The 23,867-nt window shown below is 30.3% G+C and overlaps 5 protein-coding genes across 7 annotated transcripts; 2 read left to right on the top strand and 3 right to left on the bottom strand.

The window, feature by feature from the left end:
* Window positions 1–47: 47 nt before the first annotated feature.
* Window positions 48–1,195, bottom strand: LOC118074350 (UPF0545 protein C22orf39 homolog). Its single transcript, XM_035095493.1, has 4 exons — window positions 1,181–1,195; window positions 665–937; window positions 422–586; window positions 48–334 (listed from the first exon to the last, which is right to left on the bottom strand). The coding sequence occupies exons 2-4, from the start codon at window positions 776–778 to the stop codon at window positions 101–103; spliced, it is 513 nt and encodes a 170-aa protein (XP_034951384.1). The 5' UTR covers window positions 779–937; window positions 1,181–1,195; the 3' UTR covers window positions 48–100.
* hob (hobbit) lies at window positions 969–8,846 on the top strand. Of its 3 annotated transcripts, none has more exons than XM_035095491.1 (8): window positions 969–1,241; window positions 1,332–1,539; window positions 1,697–1,817; window positions 1,902–2,028; window positions 2,106–2,297; window positions 2,361–2,612; window positions 2,812–2,976; window positions 3,098–8,846. In XM_035095491.1, exons 3-8 carry the CDS (start codon window positions 1,759–1,761, stop codon window positions 8,591–8,593), a joined length of 6,291 nt encoding a protein of 2,096 aa, XP_034951382.1. In that variant the 5' UTR covers window positions 969–1,241; window positions 1,332–1,539; window positions 1,697–1,758; the 3' UTR covers window positions 8,594–8,846. The 3 variants fall into 3 exon arrangements, with proteins under 3 accessions (XP_034951382.1, XP_034951383.1, XP_034951381.1); XM_035095492.1 differs by having other exon boundaries at window positions 969–1,273; window positions 1,407–1,539; XM_035095490.1 differs by having other exon boundaries at window positions 969–1,273.
* A 185-nt stretch (window positions 8,847–9,031) lies between these two features.
* Window positions 9,032–10,206, bottom strand: LOC118074397 (sesquipedalian-1-like). The gene is made up of 2 exons (XM_035095576.1): window positions 9,817–10,206; window positions 9,032–9,745 (listed from the first exon to the last, which is right to left on the bottom strand). The coding sequence occupies exons 1-2, from the start codon at window positions 10,108–10,110 to the stop codon at window positions 9,389–9,391; spliced, it is 651 nt and encodes a 216-aa protein (XP_034951467.1). The 5' UTR covers window positions 10,111–10,206; the 3' UTR covers window positions 9,032–9,388.
* Window positions 10,207–10,674: 468 nt separating this feature from the next.
* On the bottom strand, window positions 10,675–16,465 carry LOC118074341 (uncharacterized). The gene is made up of 3 exons (XM_035095480.1): window positions 16,019–16,465; window positions 13,598–15,955; window positions 10,675–12,523 (listed from the first exon to the last, which is right to left on the bottom strand). Exons 1-3 carry the CDS (start codon window positions 16,033–16,035, stop codon window positions 12,385–12,387), a joined length of 2,514 nt encoding a protein of 837 aa, XP_034951371.1. The 5' UTR covers window positions 16,036–16,465; the 3' UTR covers window positions 10,675–12,384.
* Window positions 16,466–19,910: 3,445 nt separating this feature from the next.
* Window positions 19,911–23,855, top strand: LOC118074342 (G-protein coupled receptor Mth2-like). The gene is made up of 6 exons (XM_035095481.1): window positions 19,911–20,509; window positions 20,858–21,096; window positions 21,221–21,387; window positions 21,800–22,033; window positions 22,112–22,375; window positions 23,157–23,855. Exons 1-6 carry the CDS (start codon window positions 20,357–20,359, stop codon window positions 23,639–23,641), a joined length of 1,542 nt encoding a protein of 513 aa, XP_034951372.1. The 5' UTR covers window positions 19,911–20,356; the 3' UTR covers window positions 23,642–23,855.
* The last annotated feature ends 12 nt before the right edge of the window (window positions 23,856–23,867 follow it).

Here is a 23,867-nt window from a genome sequence, read left to right as displayed (position 1 = left end):
ATAATATTTATATGTATTAAATATAATTTCAAATAAAACTATACATCTTAGCAGTACAATAACTGTTTTCATTTATCATTTCTATCAATGTTTGAAACTATTACATAATTACACAACTTTGAGGTATATATAAATCTAAATCATCATTAATTCCTTCTTTAAGTGCTTGCTGTTTTAAAGCAAGATATGTTCCTTGATTACGTTCATTTAAATAATCTGGTAATGGGTCATTCCAATCGGAAGGTGGATTTTGCCGACGCTCCCATACATCATTATTTAAATGTCCTTTCCAACGAGCAAGTCGATGCATCTTTTCACTTTCTACTAAACAATTCTGTAAAATTGTCAATATTAAATTATAAGAAAATGACATCAATCGATTATTTGATATAATTTTAATAATTAATCTATAATTACTTACAAAAGCTTCTTCATCTTGATTTTTTTTCCATTTTTTACAATTTTCATAATCTGTTTTCCATTGTTGACAAACATGATTTCCACCATCTATGTAATATTGATAAAAACGACCAAGGAATGATCGACAATCTTTGTACTCATATTTATATTGATCACAAGGTCTTATCTAAAAAATAATAAATAATCGTAATTTTATCACATAAATTATTCTCCGAAAATATAAAAAAAGCCATGCCACAATTACCATCCATTCATTTTCACGGAGTTCAGGAGTCTCATCACTTTTTTCATTTGATACTTCTGATTTATTGTCTGATTGATTAACTTTATTATCTTGTTGAGTATCAGTTTTAACCATTATTTTTGCAAAAATAGAATTTGTTAATAATTACTGAAAAGTTATCATACATACATTTTTCGAAGAAAAAAACACAACAAATATTGGAATTTGCTCCGATATGTAGAGGCTATATTTCTATTTCGTTCCAACACCGGCATTAAAGTGGCGCTTTACAGCCTAAAAAAATACCAGTGACATGTGATTGTGTGTTTCATTGCATCAATGATTACGCGATTACTGTACAACCTTCTTGTCATGAGTCAAAAAGTTATTTTGCAATATCAATACATTAAAAACTCATTGCAAATCATTCTAATAATGAAAAATACCAAAACTCATCGATTAGTTTAATAATTATTATAATCACGTCAATAAATACGATTTACATTAATCATTATAATTTAAATGAATTTTAGTAACCTATTTATCATATCGTTTGACGTGTGAATTGTAATGAATTTTCTCAGCATATCCATCATCTGTATGCACTAATATCTTTTGTATATAAATAGAGTAAGTATGAGAATTTAAAATTAAAAGAACAAATTAATAGTAACATTATTGGTTTAAGAAATTTGAAAAAAAGAAGTAGTTAATGAACACTAACGCCAACATTATTTTGTCGATATTTTACCTCCAACTAAAGTCATGATCATAGTCATCTGATGACAAATATTCGCTACAGTATTAAATTTGGAGTTACTCTAAATATTACTTGAATCAAGAACGTACTTTATACTGTTTTTGAAATTTTATTCAAAAGCCATGGCTAAAAAATGGTAAGTAACATTTCTTGTTATTAATAGTTAATCTTAAAGGTTATTTTTTACAATTTTATCTTATTCATCAAGACAATCAATAATTGTATATCAAAACTGTCGCTGTTTGTTATTGTATTATGTGACTTGGCTAATAATTTATTATTGTGTATTTCAGATATTTTTTTAATTATATATTTTACAAAATTTTAAAATTGTGAAGAAATAAATTAATTCATCATGACTCCTATAATTATTATTGGAATCGCTTTTTTGATAATCTACTACAGTTTTACATGGTAAATACAATTTTTACATTGGATTTATTTTTATAAATGTCGTAATACTGTACTTTTTTTTATTTCAAATGAATGTTTATCCAGGATTCTTCCCATGACATTGGCATGGCTCGTCAAATGCCGATACAAAATTCACTTGTGTGTGGGACGTATTTCTCTGCCTTATTTTATTCTTCAAGATGTTACAATTTCAAAAAATGGGTTTACAGTGGTAAGATTCTAAGCTATACTCGACCAATATTTTTTAATCCTATTTATTCAATCATTCTTGCTGCATCAATTATTTAGGAAATCGAAGAAATCACTGTCAGAAGCAGTTTATTTAGCAGTGACGTTGCGAAACTATTGGCTGTGGTGATGCATGATGTCAGAATCAATAAGGATGTTCCAACAAGTCCTAAAATTGAAAAAGAAAGTCTTAATCCTCCTCTAGATTTTAGGAATAAAAAAATTCCTCCAATAATCATCACGTTTGTTCAAGTAAATTTTTCGAATTTCTCTTGTTAGTGATTTCGTTATTATAATAAAACTTTTTTCGTGTAGTTTATGGCCGTCCATGTAGAAAATCTAAGTCTACTAGTATTAGGAAATGGTTGGTTAGCAAATGGTAGCGCTGAAAGTCTTACTCTTGATGGGAGTGTAGTTCATGGTGCTAGAACACTTCTAGCTTCAGCAACAATAATTGGAGGAGCAATGAAACTTCTTCGGCATGCATCTGATGCTTGTTTAGCTCAAATAAGCTTCGCTGGGACTGTTGAAGCTACTTTAAAAGCTCAAGGAGACCTTACCGTTGAGGTAAATTTTGGTAACAATTATTTTTTAGGTATGAGTTGAAAAACATTCATTTAAAAATATTTACTGCACATCAATCACTGTTTTTTCATTTTTTAAAAGCTACTTTGATTTACAAAAAAAAAACGAATATTCTGTCCCTTGAAACAAAATTGGATTTTAAAGATTTACTGTGTATACCAAAACTCCTATGTATTTATAGAAATTATTTGTCGGTGTAACTCAAACTGAAACTTCTGGTGGTGCAGGACTGATTCAGTTTTTCAGGGACAGAAAATCGTTATCACCAAAAACACCACTTTGCAATGCACCAAATAATGAATATTCTGATCACTTGGTGGCAAGATTTGCTCCAATTTTACCTAAAGTAAGTAACATCATGTCATCATTGCTATGGCTGATAGTTTTTTTGATTTTCTATTTTGATTTTGCACAAATATATCATTTGGAAAATTATCTCAATTAATGAACAACGTATTTTCTGACAGAATCTTACTTTGAAAATGGGAAGCTCATCCATAATCTTAGGTCGAGAAGATGGAACATTAACGGGTCTTGAAGGAATCATGAAAAGTTTTCAGATAAATGCTAAATTTCAACCCGAAAGTCTTCAAGTTCATCTTTCTGTTAATCTTGGAGGACTTTCAGTAAAGGGAAAGTTGCCAGTATTATCACTTCACTCATTATCTATTGAATCGAAAATGAAAAATGATGTTCTTAGAATAGAGACTTGTTTAAATAGTCTACACATGACTTATGATCACAGAGATTGGGAATCATTATTATCTAACAACAATCAAGATATTTCAACACCTGATGTTAAAATTACATCAAAAAATAAATTTTCGTGGCTTGAAATTCAAACTAAAACCGAACTCTATGACGGATCTTTAATTGTTCGATTACCAGACGTTCAAGAAGCTTCATGCGGAGTTACTCATGTGAGTGTTTCTTTCAATAGATGTACCGAAAACCCTGAAGACTGGAATAAAAAACTTATGATTGAATCACTGAGGTGCTCTTTAAATGGAACTAATACTGGAACGTTAGACATCACTCATCAATGGGGTAATCCTTTATCTGTTGGTGTTTTAGTAGCCACAACTCATCCCAATGCCGTTGGTATCGTTTTAGATTCTTTAAGAACTGAATGGAGTCTTGAATTGGCTAAATTTCTTGAACAAGCAATAACATATTGGAATGAACATCAAAAATTATTCAGCTCAAAACAGTCAAAGGAACAAGAAAAATCAAATATCAGTTCACTCCAATTGAATCTTAAGGTTTCTAACTGTAATCTTTTCTTTATTGCTGAAAATGAACTTTCAGTTATGATGCGTTTAGATTCTGCTAATATTGAACACAATCAGAAGAGGTTTGTTGGTGTTGCTGAAGGCATCTGTACGATTACACTGAATAAAAATGAACCTACAATTTGTGAACATGCAAAAGCTTTGAAAGAACCTTTTTTGTCAATACGGAAATGTAAAGCTGCAGTTACTGCAACATCTGTAAATGTCAGTCTTGATGGATCTCATTTGTCGTGGAGTCCAAATCTTCATTTGAGATTATTACAATTATGGAGCGAGTCATGCAATTTCCGTACTCTTTTACAAAATAAAAATTCATCACCTTCGAAAACAATAAAACCAAAAAAATTGTTGAATATTTTAGCAACTAATGGAATTTCTTTAACCATATATATATCGCAAAAATACTTTGTAGAACTTTCATCTGACCAATTACGTTGCTCTCAAAATGAGTGGCGGTTGAATTATCTTCGAGGATCATTAAATATGGCAGATATTATCACTATTGAAGGCTTTGAGCTTGTAAAATTAGCAGACAGCGAAGATGTTAAGATGGAACGATTAAATAATGAAGATTTTGAATTGGAATGGAATGAAACTTGGGCGTTGACAATAGAAGTAGCTAAGGCTAGTTTTCCCTATGAACATTCCTTTACTGATGCAATTCAAAATGAACTTCTAAGTGTAAGAAAATGGCTGAAAGAGATTCATTCAACAGGATTATCAAAAGCAAAGTATTTACCTTGTGATTTAGTAATTAAAATTAAAGAATGGATCTTTGAAGTAAGTGATGATCCATTTGAAGTCCGGTTAAGGGATAATTATGAGCTTTTGGAAGATGAATATAAAGAAAGTTTAAAACGTCAAGCGATGTTAGATACCAAAGTTCAAGAATTATGTCGTACACATTTACTTATTCCTCAAGGAAAAGTAGAAGAATTGTATGCAAGTTTAAATAAGAAAAATGCTGAAATATATGTACAAAGATGGCGTCAAATGCAACGAGCTGGACCAGCAAGAACTAGGCTGTTTGCTTGGACCATGCAAGACTTAGAAATCATTGCTTTAGCTGATCCAACAATTGATGGTCTTGAAAATGCAACTGCAGCTATTGCTAAAATGGATTCGGAGTCGCCTTGGCCAGAAGATGGACTTGAATTCAATACTCTGTGGGTTCGAGGTATTGCTTTGAAGTGTGCAGAATGGAAATTACAACTTCGAGATTTTCCTCAACCTCTTTTGCTTGTTGAAGGATTGAGTATTTGGGGTAGATTGGCAGGAGCTGAAGCTTTAGCTCCTCCAAGAGCTAGAAGAACTGTTAGAATTAAAGTTGGTGCTCCGTGGAACGACATTGTTGTTGAAAGAGGGATGACTTCGCTCAAATACTATCATGATTTAAATTGGGACATTGATAAATTTAGATACGCTTTTGGACCGTGTTGGGAACCTGTAATCGCTCAATGTAATCTCAGTTTTGAAAAAATTCTTCATCCATCCCGAGATCCTAGCCCTCCACTTCCCTTTTGGGATAAAATGCGTCTCGCACTCCATGGCAGATTAACTCTATGTGTGAAACAACTTACTATTTTACTTCACGCTTCTTTAGATCCTTATAATACAACAGAAGAAATGGAATTGACTTGGTCAGGATTAGAATTAGATTGGACTCTGGGAAAAATCATTGTAAAAAGTGATTTAGATGTGTATGTAAGAACAGCAAGCAAATATGATGATTGTCGGCTGCTTCATTTACCAAACGTAAAATTAGCCATAAAATTAGCTTGGATTTGTCTTGGAGATCCACGTGATCATCATGCAGCTATTCCATGTGCTCCAGATCGACTTCCAGAATACTCTAGTAATCAAGAACATGATTCTTTTCGAGCTTTCCGATCGCAAAATCTTAATGTGAGTCTTGCATTAGAAACAAAACTTACTGGGTCTCCAACTTCAACTAGTACACCCACTGCAGTGTTGTATGGTAGTACATTAAGATGGTTTGAAAATTTAAAGTTTATTTTATCAGGAGCAACAAGGCCAACACGTAAAGGTCGATTATTTAAAAATACACGACCGAGAAAAAAACAACTTAGTCGACATTACAAAAAAGTTAGATTAACTTTAGCATTTCATCGATTCCATGTAAGTTATTGGATGTCTTTTGCTATGCAGAGAGGTTTCGAAGTTACTGGAGGTCGAGTGGCACATTCGTCTGAGCATAATTTAGCACTTCATCCAATAGATGATGGATTAATTCATCGACCCAGAGCCGAATGGTCTGTTATTTACATGACTTGTGAGCTAAATGATGCAGAGATTTGGTTAAAAAGTGCTCTTCAAGAAGAAAATGAATCGACTTCACTTCGACAGCCAGTTGAAAAATGTTATTGTTTGAGTGTTGCACGTGTGAGTTATGGAAGAGAAACTCTTGTAGCAGAAATAAGTGGAGATACTCCAACTCATCGATTAGTAGTTCATGATTTGAAAGGTGCTTGGACCAAAACAAATCGTGACGTAGCATTTGCATTATTTGATTCCTTTATAAAATCACAGCAGTTGAAAAAAAATTTATCAACAGCAGCATTAAAAGGTTTCCTTCGAGAATCTACTGCAGCACCTCAAAAAAATCGAACTAGAACAGTGGAAAATCAAACTACTCCAACTCCAGTAATTCCATCAACAGCTGTGACTACGACAACAACCAAAAGCTATCAAGGAGGAGCTGCGGTAATGCTTCAAAGATTAATTGCTGAAGCAGCTAATAAACCTGTTGCTTTTAGCGATGATTTATCTGTTCAAACGCGAGGACAACAACTCCGCGGACTTGCTGCATGTAATCAAGATGATGTACTTCATAAAAATTGGCTGATTGCCCTCGTAAATAGTCAAGTATTACTTAAAGGTATTGAAACCCGTGGATATGTTATTCTGTCGGCTGCAAAAGCGGAAATACTACAAAGAGTTCATCGGCCGGTTTGGCGAGAACGAACTTTAGTATCAAAGACAACCTGGGTTGGTTCTTTAGAATGCATGCAGTATTATGCTACAGTTAGTGCTAATATTGATGATAATATTGATGACAATATAATGTGGCTAAGTGTAGATAATATTCAAGAAAAAGATTCAACAGTGATTTCTGGTTTTCCAGATGTCCCAGCACTTGTAGGATCAGGTCAAAGTGTTGGAGGTGTAGTAAGTCAAACTGTTGGTGGTGGAGGAGGTCTTCAACATCAATTACAGAGAATAGTATCTCGATGCAAATGTGAATTTTTTTATGTTGGTTACAGTCAAACTCTTGATTCAACTGAGCTTGATGAAGTTCTACCGCCTCCACCAGAAGAAGTAACACTTTGGGAACGCAAAGATCTTTGTGCCGCTGATGCGTTTACACTGATGCATCATGATCTAGACGTCTGCACAAATTCTTTACAATATGCAATGCTTTTAGATGTTGTAAATAATTTACTATTGTATGTAGAACCTCGACGAAAAGAAGCTATGGAACGGCTACAAAGATTGCGATTTCAACTTCAATTACATTCAGTAGAAGATCAAAAAAGACCTATTCAACAATTACAAAATACAGTTCGATGTTTAGTTGCTAAATTAAGAAGACTTGAAAAGGAAACTTATTTAGTTCAAAAAGCACTTGCAGAGGAATCGAGCGCTGAATTATTATCTGAAATGGAAAGGCTTGAATCTCGAGTTTATGAATGTAAAGAACAGCTTTCAGCAAGAGCTGAAGAACTTGATGTTATGTTAAGCTGTTATAAAGAAACTACAGCTCCTACGGTAGCTTCAACTTCTTTAAAAGATAAACCAGCAGCTGTGGCAAGGATAGCTGAAATTTGTTTCAAACATGCTCAATGGAGACTTACTGATGCAGATGGACAACTTGGCATAGCTGATCTTATTCTTACGAATTTCTTATATACAAAAACTAGTAAGACAGATGATTCAGTTGAACATCTTTTAGAACTTGGATATGTTAGAATGACAAATCTACTTCCCAATCAAATTTATACAGAGGTTTTAACACCAACCGAACTTCAAAGCAATATGCCTGTAGATAGACAAAGGGCATTAAGAGTTTTTTGTAGAGAAAAAGCTCCAGTTGCTGGTATTTCTGTCAAAGAACACTTTGAAATAAATGTTGTGCCTTTAACTATTGGATTAACTAAAAAATTTTTCAATACTATGCTTAAATTCTGCTTTCCCGAGAGAGATCCTGATGGAATTGAAGAGCCTCCAGCACCACAAAGAGACTCTTCATTTTATGTTCCAGTTGAACGTAGAGATGATGTGGAAAAAATGAAAGAAAGAGCAGATAAAAATAAATTATTCATATATATAAAAATACCAGAAGTACCAGTTAGAGTTTCTTATAAAGGAAACAAAGAAAAAAATTTAGAGGATGTGAGAGATATAGCTTTAGTAATTCCTACACTGGAGTATCATAATGTTACGTGGACATGGCTTGATTTGCTTTTAGCTATGAAAAGTGATTCTAGAAGAGTCATTTTAAGTCAGGCAATTAAACAAAAATTACAAATTAAACCAAGAGGACCACAGGAAGAAACAACGCCGCATGAAGAAGATAAAGCAAGACTTTTACTTGGTGCTAGACATCTTCCTGGAGATGCTAGAAAGAAAAGCGTATTTAAATTTAAATGAAATTGATTATTTAAATTATTACACGAAAAGACATTTCGAGACTGCAAAAATAATCATAAATATTAGTTAAAGTACAAGAACTAGATTACGTAAATTACAATTTATTAAATAGATATTTATTTTTTGATGATTTATTTTTTGTCATTTATCATACAGTTTTTTTGCAAAAGATTTTATTATTGTAAATATATACGAATAAATTAATATAACGTCATGATTTTCAACGTATAACGGATTTTTAAATCATTGAATGTTACCAAACTTGATATCTATTAATTATATTTTTGATTTATTCAAAAATGTTATTAACAACAAAGATTTCAAAGTAAAATAAAGTCTTTCAAAATACAATACTGAATATTCTTGACATCATTTTCAATGTGAATATCATTCAAGATAATTATGGAACACTCACGTAAATACTTTAAAAAAAATATATGTCATCTAATAAGCTACTTAATTAATAGAATAATATACATTTTGCATTTATTTTTAGAATTCATGAATTATCTAATTGTTTCATAATATGTGACACGACATTAAGTGTAATGTCACAATTAGAAATCACTTAAAAACCTTCAACCAAAAATATTATGATAACTTTACCGAGCAATAAATGTAATTAAGAATTAATAAAATAAAGCTAAATCGTTGAGAATGTCAATTAGACAAGTGCTAGTAATAAGTAGGCATGTAGAAAAATTCATAAAAAAGCACTTTATGGAATGAAAATTCTCATAAATTACTTTCAATATTTTTCAGCTATTCACAAACTTTACAGTAATAAAAAAATTACTAGAAAGTAATGAGTGGAGCTTCTGCTGACCTTTTTATATGCTTCCACTGATTTATATCTGCCAAAATTCGTCTGCCGTAAGCATTATGAAGTTCACGAAAGGTAACTCGAGTTCGTGGGATATTTTCAGTTCTGCCCGGTGCTGATCTAATACTTTGAGATCTCTGATGAGACTCTGGTCTATTAAATGGATTGTGTCGGGTTCTTGGTGGTGGTTTAGGTGATTCTGTTACTTCAGCTAATTCTGAATTATCTTCTTCAACAGCATCAAGTTGTCTCTGAAGTTCAGCAACCATCAACTTCATGTAATCATAACTGGCGCATGCTAAAGCTTTCATCCATTGCTCCATAGAATCCTGAAAGTTAAAAATAGCTCTTATTAATTATTCAATGTTACTACACATTTTCTCTATGAAATATAAAATACCTGTGAGTCTGCTCCAAGGCCATAACTACGGTTGTTGGGTCCATGAAACACAATTTTAAAACCAAATTGTTCCTCATCTTCTGCTAATTCTACAGTACATCCTTCAAGAACTATCATTCCAACTGGCTCTTTGTCACCACGACGATCGAAATAAAATAAAATATTTCCTTTTAAGACAAACCATCGTCGTTGATAACCTTTATTCATTTCTCCTCGTTTATTTAGCCAACCTTCTCGATCTACAGGTGTTGCAGATGTAGCAAATGCCATCATATTCTTCTCGTTTATCTTCATTTTTTTATATTATTATTACACACTTTTCTTATTTAAAAAATAAAGTTTTTTAAAAATATATTTTAATGTTGACAATATTATAGAACTGAATGCTCCAAGTATTTAAACTTGTTGAATCAATTTCTAAATTACCAACATTCATGGTTGACACTAGAACTTTATCGGTTGCAAATATAACTTAAAAAAGCGCTAGTGATGATTTCTTCGAACAAAAAATGTTTAAACATTTAAATTTTTCCGAATTTTTATATGCTCATAATGATGCATGATTGTTGCTTAAAAATATATATTTATTTAGATAAGTTTAGGAATGAATGTATATCGCTCATTTTTATTCTAGTACTGCAATTTATAATTAAAAAAATAACAATTAAAAACGCAAAAAAAGTATAATTCAGACAAAAATTGGGGAAACTCGATGTAGATCCATTTTCAATACTTTTAGCATGAAAAAAAATGTCCATCAAATTGAAAGTCACAAAACAACAAAAAATAAAAACTCAGGTAGATAAAAATACTCGTATTCGTTTTGACAAAGGTCTATATAATTGTACTGAAATTGTGATAATAATTGTGAAAGTTTAATACACATTATACATACATACAATACGGGTTTGCAAATATTCAACAAGTATCATAAGTTTTTCTTTCGTAAAATTATGGTTTTAGAAAAATGATTTTTTTATCACCATTCTTACATCTCAAAAATTTTTTTTACATCATTTCAAATTATTAAGATTATATTGAGTGGCTTATGCAGATTAAAGAAATTGACATGAAGAATTACGGTCCCTCGTTGAAGTTATTATTTTCTATTAGAGATGTTTTTTTTTACAATACGAGATAAAGTATAAATCTTAGTTTGCGACAGTAATTCGTTTATGTATTATTTCTCATACTGATGCGCAAATCTGAATACAAGTATAAAACATTTATCATCTAGCCAAAAGTTAATTTATCTACAGTTTAGCTTTTCTTTCTATTGAAATCCGATTTTTGTGTTATTATAAATATTAATATCATAATTATTATAATTACTATTATTTTTATTATCATTACTATTATTTTATTATTAAAATGATAATTAACTATTTATCATTATTTACTACCATATTGCACATAGACAAGTATTATAAATTTTTTTTGCTACAAAAAATGTTTAAAAATATAGATTAGCACCTGGGCCATTAAATTGGTTGGTACATTCAAGTAAAATTTTTATTAATTATAGTGAATAACATAATAAAAAAGTGCTGAATAAATCAAGTAAACATAATGTGAAATAATATATTCCATGACTGTTTGGTATGGATATTATCAAATATTTTTATGAATATTTGAGCTATCAAATTCACTTAATCAACTTTAAAACAGTATTTATTTTAATTTACAATTAAATTTTGAACCAAGATTATCTGATAACTCAAATACTTTTCTTAATAGAAAAATCAACTGCCAATTAACTTAATAACAGTAACTTTAAATATAGAGCCTAAATAAAAGCAAAAAATAATTATTTGTTGGACTAAATTTGTTTTGTTTCGTACATTCTAACAAAATAGAAAAAATTTTAACTTTTTTTATTATTAAAAATAAAAATTAAATCATCAACAAAAATATATTTCTGGGAATAATTTCTATCACACTATCACAAAGGATTTTTCAAACCATCATCATATCATCTATCCCATAAATGTCTAGATTAAGTTAATTTCTCATGTAATAGTTTAATCATTTATTAACTGATTAATTAATTATTTCATTATTTTTATACAATTAAAAGCTATACTAAAATGCATTTGGTACCACAACTTCACGACATGACAGGAGAAATAAAACCTATCAAATAGTTAAAAAATTTGTTTGCGGCATTCACAATTATTTCTTTCATACCGTATCTCTAATTCTTTTTCTTTACTCTTCTCTCCTTTCATCACGGTAAATTGATGCACTGCAATTGATACACTTCAAAATTGCTGATATCAATTCAAGAATATAATTGTCTTATTAAACGCATTTTACAATTTTTCATATCCAATGCCGAGGGAGTTTAAAAATATAACAGAAGCAATGTAATGATACTATAAAAACAAAAGTAATTCCTTTCTCACTTTTTTTTTCTCTCTTGCTCTTATTTACTATTTTTTTTATTTATTTCATTGCACACACCTTTACTATTGCACTATTTTTTTTGCATTTTTGCTACTGCCCTTGAGATGGACTCTGTTTCTTCGCTTCATTGAGTTCATCAACGTTTTGAAAATTTATTGATTGTCAGGATGCTAACGTGGTTCGGTGCCAGGAAACACGCTGCTGGCTGGAGTCTTGTTGTTGTTGATAGTTTTCCGGTTGTTGTAACTTGTCCTGCGGCTGAAGAGGAAGTTTTAAATTCAAATATTCCTGATCTTTTTGTCTGGAAAATAAAGATTCTTAATAAGTATTGTATTTTATATTCGAATAAATATTTAGAATTGTAATATTAAAAAAATAAAGGAAATATATATAAACTAATTAAATTAAAATAATCATCATTTTAATTGAACCTTGACGAACAAAATTATTTTGCCCAATTATTATTAACCATTTTTATTCATTAAATTATTAGAGAAGACTTTTCGAAAACTTTATGTAAAAATAAAGTTCTTGATCGTAGAATATAGATGTAACAAAATCATTATCTTATAAATTAGTTAGTCGGCAAACACATATTTCATGAATAATTTATTTTCGTTATCAATAATTATATCTTCATGGATACAGTCAACAAAAAAATTTTTTTAATCAATAAGTATTACCATTCTTTGTAACTATAATGTCAATTAGATAAACAACATACTTTTTATAATGATATTGATATAGATTTTTTTAAAAATCTCTATAACAACATTAAAACAGTTATCTTTCACTATCTTGTTTTATCGGTGTATTAAAACGATACAAAATTTTAATATTTCCAATTTTTTAGCATGTGAATTATTAAAGAATATTGGAAAGGACATAGCATTGTGAAATATAAATGATGATGCTTGGGACCCTTCAATGTATGAAAAATAAATAATCGATCGAAGTCTTCCGTAAAGACAGTAGAATCTTTATAATGACTTCAAAATAAAGAACATTGTCTTCATGAAATAGAAAACAGCTGCTACATATCCATATAAATTTGATAAAGTAGAGAGATAAATGAAGAAAAGTCTGAATGAAGTATCCAGCCATGAATACTCTCAAGAGAATCGTAATATGAAAGAGAGACAGTTGACAAAACTTGTATAAAGACAAAGATGAGAAATTGAGCTGCAAGCTCAACCTGCAAGCATCTACCGGGTCTGAAAGGAGAAAGAGGGGAATCGATCGAGCCGGTACAACCTTCCTCAAGTTGCGCACGCGTTCTCTAATAGTGAATTTTGTGTCTACGTGGCAGCTTAATTTTATGAGTAAAATGAAAATTTAAAATCTATTTTAAAAAATAACTGAAAAAAATGATTACCTGCAATTAAATAGGGGATGCCAAAGTCTCAAATCATCACCAGGAAGTCTAGCTGTTGAGGTAACTTCAGTGTCACGTCTGAGTAATCCACTTCGTACCCTCAAAACAGAATTTTGAGCTGAATGAACTGTTGAGTGGCGAGACAAGTCCATTGGAGCCGGCATCAAGCTTCCTATTGGCTTACAAGACAATCTATTTTTCTCTACACCTCTCTCTGACAATGTTGAAGAGTTTTTGTGATGACTTAGCTTATTTTTTTCTTTTAGATGACTCTTAGATTTAGGGACTGTATCCAATACTTGCTGAAGATGCGCTAGGGAAATCACCAGCAAGTCTGGATCTGTTAAAAATTCTGGACGTGATAAAGCTTCAGGTAATCGCAATTCCGGTCTTGTGATAAGCAGTCTTGGGATTTCTGTTGCTGGTGACGCTGCTAGAATAGGTAAATGATCTCTTGGTACAAGAAGAGGATCTGGAATAGATCCTCCTGATCGTTTTATCAATTCCCTAAGTTGATTTGCTGGTCTTAATAATTCTCGTCTTCTCCATTCTGTCGGCTTTACTTCTATTAAATCCGGAGCTTCTCTCCGTTGATGTTTTATTTCACTCGTTGATTGGCTTATCGAACTTTTCACTATTTCAGAATGAGAAACATCTTCCGAACATGTTACAGAACATGGTGGACTTGGGAGCACCCGTAAATACGTTTGATTCGTTTGAGAATTTACTGAAGAAGATCTTGGTGATATTTTTCCTAACGATTCACTAATAGGTTTTAGATCGGGTACTTGAAGAATACTTCTAGGTACACGTTTCTTTTGATTTTTTATTGGAACATTATCCATAATATCTTCTTCTTCTTCGATGTTATCTTCTAAATAAGATTTCTTCTTAGGCTTTGGCCGATGATGAGAATTTGGAATTTCATAAAACGTTTGGTCAGGTACCGGTGGAAGTTTTTCCATGGAATTTAAAATATTATCTTCACGTTCTTGAAATTCACTTTCATCCATCATATCAACAAAGTCTCTGTCTTCATATCCAAAAACTGATACACTTCCTTCATCAAGTTCTTCAATGTCTTCTTTGTCTTCAATTTCTTCAACTTCGTCTTCTGTATCAACATTTTTCTTTTCATGGTTTGATATGAACTCCTCACTTCCTTCCACATTTATTCTATTATCTTTAATATTTTCAACTATTTCATCTTCTTCTTCTTCATCTTCAACAATCATCTCTATTTCATCATCCAAAGCCTTTGAAGATGCGTTTAATCTTGCCAGATGTAATCTCGCAGTGTTCAAAGGCTCTAAAACCACTCGAGGTTGAAGTAACTGATTTTTTTTTAACTTTTCTAAGTCAATTAACCTGTAAGTCCTTCCATAACTTATAAACCTTGTATTTTCTTCTTCATCTTCAAATTCATATTCATCAAACTTCTCATGCGGCCTATTGTAATGTACATTATCGGGATCCTCATGTTGATCATCTTCACAAAATATATCATAACTCATTCTTGAATTTCTACATGAACTTCTTGTAGCATCACTTTCATCATCAGATACTTGACATCTTGTTCTTCGTCTACGAGTCCTCTTCTTACTTATCTTCTTCTTCTTCATTCGAGTTTTTTTAACACAATTTATATCTTTCTGAGACTTAACAGTACTAAGTGAGGATCTTGAGGAGAAAGAAGTAGACTCGGAACATGAAGAAGGAGGTGAAGATAAGGTTTTAGATGACATGGTGCAAGGAACACAGCTAGAAGTAACTGAAGGTGACAAAAGTGATAATTTATTATCTTTAGTGGTTGGAAGATAACTAGATCCAATGCAACAACACGCACTATAACTATTAGATGAAGTCCTTGGAATAGATCTCCAACCATGTGCAGTCTTAGTTAATTTTATTCTATTTCGTTTATCATAATCCTCACATCGCACTTCAATAATTTTCTGTTCTCGTTGAAGCGCCCAGAGAAAAATTGGATTTACTTTTGGACGTTTTTCTGTTAATTTTTGTTCTTCCTCTTCCTCTTCCTCTTCTTCTTTTTGATTATCTACATTGCGAGTTCGTTTCTTACTACTCCTCAAACTATCGTGTAATGTTTCTTGACATTCTTGCGAAGAATGTTGACACCGGCCATGGCACATGTGTCCATGATGAAGATGATGATGATGATTATTGTTATTCCTCAAATTTGGATGTCGTTGATGGCGATGATGTCGATGACGGTGGTGATGCTTCTGACGTCGGGGCGATTGGCCCCTAGTGGGGGCAGCGCTCATCGCTCCATCCAACGTCTCTTTCACCTGCTCGTTCACATCAACTCGACCAAGTGTTAATTTCAGCGTTAATCTAAACAATACCAAAGAATGTTGACAGCAGTTAAATACCAAACAAGTGGTATTGTTGACTTACCTACTAGCGTCCTTCATCCGCCGACGGTGCGTTTCCACGTCGGCCCTTTGGTATCCTGGGTATCATGGCTCATTGGCATTAACGTGATCGGGGGCGTGGCTGTTATAAGACACTGACTAAGTTTTTTTTGACCAAGCGTCGCGATTTTCATGTCCTTAATGTCGCTGAATCGATCTGCTTATTAGTCTTTGGCTACATGATTATCCGGCAGCTGATAACAATTTGATGTTTCTCTGATATTTTTCTTTAATTTTACAATTAAATTGCACTGTTTTTATTTCAATAACATCGATAAATTATTTAGATAGTTTAAAAAAATAATATAATAACAATCATCAAATGATAATTTTTTTTTACAAATCTATCATTTATAAAAAGTACGTTTTTATCCAATTCGCACACTACAACTGCCTGGGAGCTACTGACCGGTCGTCGAATCGCCGTGTCTGCCGCCCCCTTCAGCCTCGCGCCGCTCTCAATCCTCGACGCCGTCGCCGTCAACGTTTATGAAGAGAAAGAGAGCGCAGAGAAGAGGAAAAAGAAAGATAATAATAGTATGCACACGATTCCAGATACTTGGGCGTGGGCGAGCGACAAAGAAGAGAATAGTCACGTACCAGGGGCTCTCAATTCACGTTCCTGTACACCATATTTGCGGAATGGAAAATATAATACGTAAAAGTTATCACAAGGCAATATAGAGTATTCAGATACGGGTAATCAAGCACTAAAATATCCCTTTCTCTCTTATTCTATCATCTTTCTCACTTACTTTGTGTTCTCAGTGCTACGCCAATCGATCCGTTTCTCATGTCGTCAATTCCACTCTAAACACAGAGAGCCACTTTACATAACTCCACATGTGAATTCTATCTATGTCATAATTAAAAACTATTGTTGATAACCATTGTAATTGAAATCAACTTGTTCAATGTTTTCATCTACATCTGTTATAATAGAAATATTTTAAAATGGAAAGTAATTGATATAATACTAGTGAATAAATATTATTAAAAATAAAAAGACTTTTCTTGTAACATGTAAATGTAAGATCAACTTTTACCAGTTACTACTTCGACCTATATAAAAAACTTTTAACCCCTCACAATTTCAGAGTAATCATTCAATATGAAGTTTTATACACGCAACCGCTTTACATGGTTGTTTCGAGGCTTCTTTTGATAACTATCATACTTACATAGTTATTCTTACAATTTATTCTTTAGTATTTTATTTAACACATTCCGTCATACTTATACAGTTAGATGTGATTTTGAGTATCAATTTCAAGGGTGAAAAGAAGTGGAAAAATATCAGAAATTTAATCCAAATTATAGACGATGTAGTTGTAAGGTATCAAAATAGGTGTCTAGTTGCGGTAATTCTTGCTGGCAAGTATTATAAGAAGGGTAAAAGAAGAGTATGGGTTATCATGATGAACCACTGCTAGATTTACTTGGACGCTTCATGAACCGGTTTGAATGTGTGATTTTCACTGATGACTGTACTGTAAAGTCAATGAGCTCTTGAATACATACTTAAATGATCATGTATATGTTGGTGAGAATTCAATGTATAAATCCTTACAATCAGACTTGACTTCATTCTGGCTTTATGAAGCAATGTTTCTATTTTTTTTTTACGGTTTAATAAAACTTTGTTGAAGACAAATTGCACTAGTATGTTTACGTAATCTACAAGATTTTATTTTCAGTTAAATAAAAGGTAAGGTATCATCTACATTCAGCATTACGTTTCAGTACATCGCATTATACAACACTAATGAAAATAAAGTTTCAAAATACGTTTACTATTAATAAAGTTATATTATTTAATTGTTATTAAATATTGTTTGATCTTGGTCATATTAAAACAAAGACAAGTTAACTGAGTTAGAAGATTTTTGAAGGAATTTATTTCTAACAGAAATAGATAATTTAGGTATTTATCAAACTTTTATCGTATCTGATTTACTGATATTTGTTACAATTGTTTGATTATATGTGATTTTTTTTAATTTCTATGTTTAGTTTGGAAATTGGTGGTATAGATCTTCAGAGTTACACCTACGTATGAATAGAACTCCACCTTCATGAAGTTCCGTCTGCAGATGATTTATTATTGAATAGTAATTAATACCAAGAATAAAAAATGTCCATTCTTCTTTATAGCTTTCATAAAAAGTTAGAAAATAATATTAGCGATTAATTAATTGCAATAATATTAATAAGAATGATTTAACATCATAGGTAAATTAAGCTTTTTAACTCAAGAGTTAAAACCTTTAGTTCTAATATCGATTTTTTAAATTACTGTTATTCATATTTTTTTTTATTTTTATTCAACGTCATCCATTTGTTAATACTCTTTACTTATCACAGAAAGCTTATCTAGAAAAGCAAAATAATATTAATAATATAAATATCAACAAATACTAAGTATATCATTTTGTGAAATGAAATATTTATAATAGCCATTACATTATAGAATAATTATCATAATTGAAGTCGATAATAAATTGTAGAATAGTAAATGTAATTTATAAATGTATTATTTTTACAGATAGCAAAATTAAGGCTTACGTCATAGTATTCACAGAATCGATAAGAATATTTATTATTAAATAATTAGTAATTGATTTAAATACAACATCAATGAAGGTTTATTGAATACGATGAATCTATTAAAGGTCGAGTTCTTATTAGGTTTCGTGAAATGTATCCTAGCTAAACTTGAATTAGTTGAAATTAACATGCGAATTGATGTGGTTTTATGACGAAGTTTTACCCTTTTTTTATCACCGAGTATGTTCATATTTGAAATCAATAGAGTAAATTATAGAAATAAATATAATTGGTACAAAATTAGAAATGTTATTATAAATATTGTTAGAAAATTGTGAGGTAAAGACAAATTATCTTCATGAAGTATAATAGACGAAAGGATTTTAATTCAGTATGATCAATAACGACAAGAATGACATAAAGAATTCTAGATGGTATAAACTTCTAAATTAATTATTAGTATTGAAGCTATAGAGTTGACTGTAGAATTTTTATTGTAGGGTTAATAACAAATAATAATAGTTGTCATAACAAAGAAATAGTGTGAAGAACATTGAAAAAAATTAATTGATGTGAAGTTTTTTTTTCATTTCCTCTGTCACTTCAATTAACTTCGTCTTCAACAATTTGATTATATATTACTTTAACAAATTTTTAGCCTGTTAAATGAATTAAAAACTCAATTTTTAATTAACTCAATAGCTGTTGCAAAATATAGTTAAGAGGAAAAACAACAAGTCTTAATTAGCATCCATTATTATTGAATTTAAACTTTTCATTATTCAGCTTTTTAAGTATCAAACTCACAATATTCTACTAATTAAAGTGAATGCTATAATTAATAAGTTATCTACAGATGTGACTTTGACCCATACATATATTTAGATCTCATATTATAAATAATTACAATATTCTATTTTAAGTTCAACTGAAGGGTAAAATTATCAGTTCGAAAAACGAGTAGGAAAATACTTCATTGTGTGTACAGTTAATGTCAATTTCAAAGTTTATTTATATTTTGGATAAACATTTTCATTTTTTCTCATAATTATTTGTTGAGTTTTTTTACAGTTTTATAGTATTTAGTAAATTAAAAAAAATATTCACTGGTAATTTTAAATAAATAACAAATTATTCAGATTTCAATTGACACATTCATTACTTATCTATATTGCAGGTTTTAACGATTATTAGCAATTCATTATGAATATGATTTCAATTATTTTATCATTTATCTCACTCAGAATGTCTTTAAGGATAAGATGGATCATTCCAAATTGATGCGCTGGTATTTCTAATTATAACAAGGGTGAGTAAACGTTAAAAATTTTTTATCAAGTATAATGTTTTTTTTTTTCTTATTCATCAAATTAAATATTTCTCGTCATCACTAAAGACTTATATTAAAAATTACATACTATGTTGGTAATAACCAATTAGCCACATCCACTTTGATTTCCCACTCCAGATGTACTTTTAAAGCTCCACCTGTTTCTAGTTAATCTGTAATATTACTACTGCTCCTCTGTCAGTATTTACTGATCAATCCACCAGCACACACCTGAGACATTGCTGACTTACTTTTGCAGCTTAATGAACTTCAATTATTTCATATTTTTTGAAATAAAATCAGTGATTAATCTACATTTTTAAAAATAAATCTACATAAAAATTATTTTAAAATGTACATACATAAAATTTTTACTTAGATTAAATTATCAATGACATTTGCATAGTTAATTGATACATACAATCTAAGAAAAGATTTATTTTAATGGCAAAATTTTCAAATTCCAATTACAAGTTATTGCCAAACATTTTTCAACTTATTCCAAAAAGTTTGTTAGCAATTGTTTTTATTATCACTGTTCAAGACTTAATTGTCAGCACATCAACAAACCAACCGATCATCATTTCATTATCTATTGTAAGTACAGATTGTCATTTCTTCAATTTTTAAACATTTAAATAAAGATTTCCACATTTTTTTTGCTGATTCTATTTTCACATTTTATTGAGAATAAGAATTAGTCACTTATCACTTTATAACTGCACAAACGAACCTTCTTTACGAGTATGGTTCTCCTTGACGATTATTTTTAGAGTTCTAGTGTATCGATTCGTACATTTTGAGTCCATCCAGATAAGGTAATCCCAGAAAATACCACGATATATTCTGACATTATTGATTATTCTGACTCACAAATCATTTTATTCATCAATATTATATACGATTAATTATCTTTATTTAATCTATGATATATTATTGATTTAGAATGATTCAGTAATCCCAAGCCAGTACCAAAACTTATCAAGAGTTGGAAAATGCTGTCCCCTGGGGCAAGTTTTATTAAGAAACACATCTGGATCTGCCAAATGTGGATCATTAGACTCTCCAGATCTTCCAAGTTTTGTTCCTTTTTTTAATGATTTCAACCGTTCTGGGATAGCAACTCCAGGTCATCAGAAAGACAAATTCATTGCAGTAATAGGTGATCCATGTGAGAATAAAAAGTAATCATCGTTTATCTTGATTCTATTTTCTTAACCATTACTAAAAAAAGATATTTATCAGAAGATAATAGAAATTACACAACACTTTATTTAAACCTTGAATTGTCATCATTCATTATTGCAGATATATGCTGGAACCTGATGTTTCAAGTGATGATGACCATTATCTGTTAATTAACGGATCAGTTTTCAGTCCGTACCAAGAGCAATCGATGCTCAACTTGGGAACAGACTATTGTATGGAAGTGATGCCTGAACTTGGTTTGAGAACTCTTGTATGCTTCAAAGGTGGTAAGGTTAATAAATAATTGATTATTAATATACGATAAAAAGACTATTTAAATTTGTCAAAAAAAAATCTTTTTCAATTATTTGAACAATCACTGAAATTATTAAGTATAAGATTCTATCTCTTATCAATATAAATACTGTTTATCTATTATTTATGACATAATATAACATATTTTTCATCTAGAAGCTATAGTTATATAGCTATAAAGCTAAAAAAATTTCTAATAAAAAAATATTTTTCTTGATAAAAAAACTCATTAGTCTTTCTTAAATTAAAATATTTACAAATAAAAAAAACTATCATACGATATAAAAACATTTGTAGTCAAATAATGTATATTCAAGTATATTAACTTTTTTGTTTGTAATTGAAAGGGTTATAATAGAATTATTTCATATTATTTTTTCTTAGAAGATCAAGTGATAATTGCGGATTTTCGTCTTACATTTTACGCCTGTGGGCTTCTCATTTCCGTACCGTTTTTAATTTTAACAATTGTGGCATATTATATCACTCCTAAACTTCTGGATGTCCATGGTAAAGCTTTATGTCACTACTGTGGATGCTTAACAGTAGCATTTACGACACTAGCAATTGTTCAATTAACTAGTTCTTATCTTAGTGATCAATTCTGTATTTCTATGGGTTCGTATCAATCTGTTTACTTCTAAAAGAAGGTATTTTGTTTTATATGAGATCTGAAAATTATTTTTTTGTTCACAGCATTTATTATTCAGTTTTCTTTTATTGCCTGTTTCTTTTGGCTAAATGTAATGTGTATAGAGACATATCTCTTGCTTCGTAGATACATAAAGACTGGTAATGCAACTTCAGCTAAACCTGATAAGCTCTTTTTTTATTACTCACTATGGGCATGGGTACCACCTGGTATTCTTATTTTCATTTCTATTATCATCAATCTCAGTCCTACAATTCCTGTGGCATTTGTAAAACCGAATTTTGGATCCGAAAGCTGCTGGTTTGAATGTAAGTTTATTGAAAGAAAAAAACAAGTTAGCTCTATAAAACAATAATTATTTTATACTTGATTAATTTAAGATTTAAATTGTTTTTATGTGCTCACAAAAGCTAATTTAATTAATTGTACTGTTTATAATCTTGTAATCAGTACAGTTTTTTTACATTGTCCAATGTTAAATATATATCAACATATCAATATGTTGATACAAAAATTTCTTATAAATAAATATTACGAAATGTAAATAAGTGTGAAATAAATTACACATTAATTATTTAGAAATAAAATATAATGTCGATAATACTGTACTTGTGATTACATCGTTATAGAATTTTGGTATTATCTTCTTCAAGTGATTGCTATATCAAAATTGGACTGTAATTGTAATTCATTCTGATAGATTGAAACAAAATACCATAGAAACTATTTTAATTCTAATTAAGTCAGATTTAAATCAAATAGAATATTTCAAATTATTGTAATTGCATGATAAGTGTAACAATTATATTCTCTTTTTTTGTGTGAATAATGATTTAATATTTATATGTTAATAATCTTCACAATAAAATACTAAATGATTTTACGTGCTTTAAAAATACTCTAAAAGGGGTTTTTTAAAAAATTAGTAAAGTAATATTTAAAACTATAACAATATACTACCACTTAGTTGTTTAGATTGTCTCTGTTTCAACGGATCAATACTATTCTATCATAATTTGTAGCATTTTAAAGTATCAAATGATTATTATAATTTATTTAAATTTGTTTAAAAAATTTTATTTTTTACAGCGGACCTAGATGCTATGCCTTATTTCTACGTTCCAGTAGGAATTTTAGTTGTTGCGAATATTATTTTATTTGTACTAACAGCAATATTAATAACTCATCACCAAAGAGAACTTGACCTTCAAAGATTACGTGAAGACAGAGATGTAAACAGAGTTGGCCGTCGAACATTTAATTGGTTACGAAAACTTTTCCTTGTCTGTCTCGGGCTCTTCTTTTTAATGGGAATCAATTGGGCAATGGAAGTTATATCTTGGTGTGCGGGTGGTGATCCCCTCACATGGTCAGCATTTGATTTGGTTAATGCACTTCAAGGTATCATTGTATTCAGTATTTTTGTATTACGAAAACCAATTAGGCAGTTAGTATGGTATCAAGTTCAAAGAATGTTTAAAATAGAAGCCGAAGAGCCCGAAATCGGTAGCATGGATCGTTGCTTACTTAGAGTGCTTAATGTTGAAGGTTTCACTAGCCAAAGGATACCTTAGTCTGAGTATAAAATTAAGTTTGTTCATTTTAATCAAGCATGTATAAATTAAACAATTAATTTTTGATAGTACTTATTGATTAAACTATGTAAATAATTCATAATTTCTAAAAAAAAGTATTAGTCTATATGGATAGTTAAATAAGTTAAGAACAATTGTTCATTTTTAAAAAATAATTTTCTATTTATTTATAAATTTTTATATTTATTATATTATAAGCATGTAC

Source organism: Chelonus insularis, unplaced genomic scaffold (genome assembly GCF_013357705.1).
Source record: "Chelonus insularis isolate UGA/USDA-ARS -01 unplaced genomic scaffold, ASM1335770v1 contig_135_pilon, whole genome shotgun sequence".
NCBI lineage: Eukaryota > Metazoa > Arthropoda > Insecta > Hymenoptera > Braconidae > Chelonus > Chelonus insularis.
This window is presented reverse-complemented; position numbering and strand designations above follow the sequence as displayed.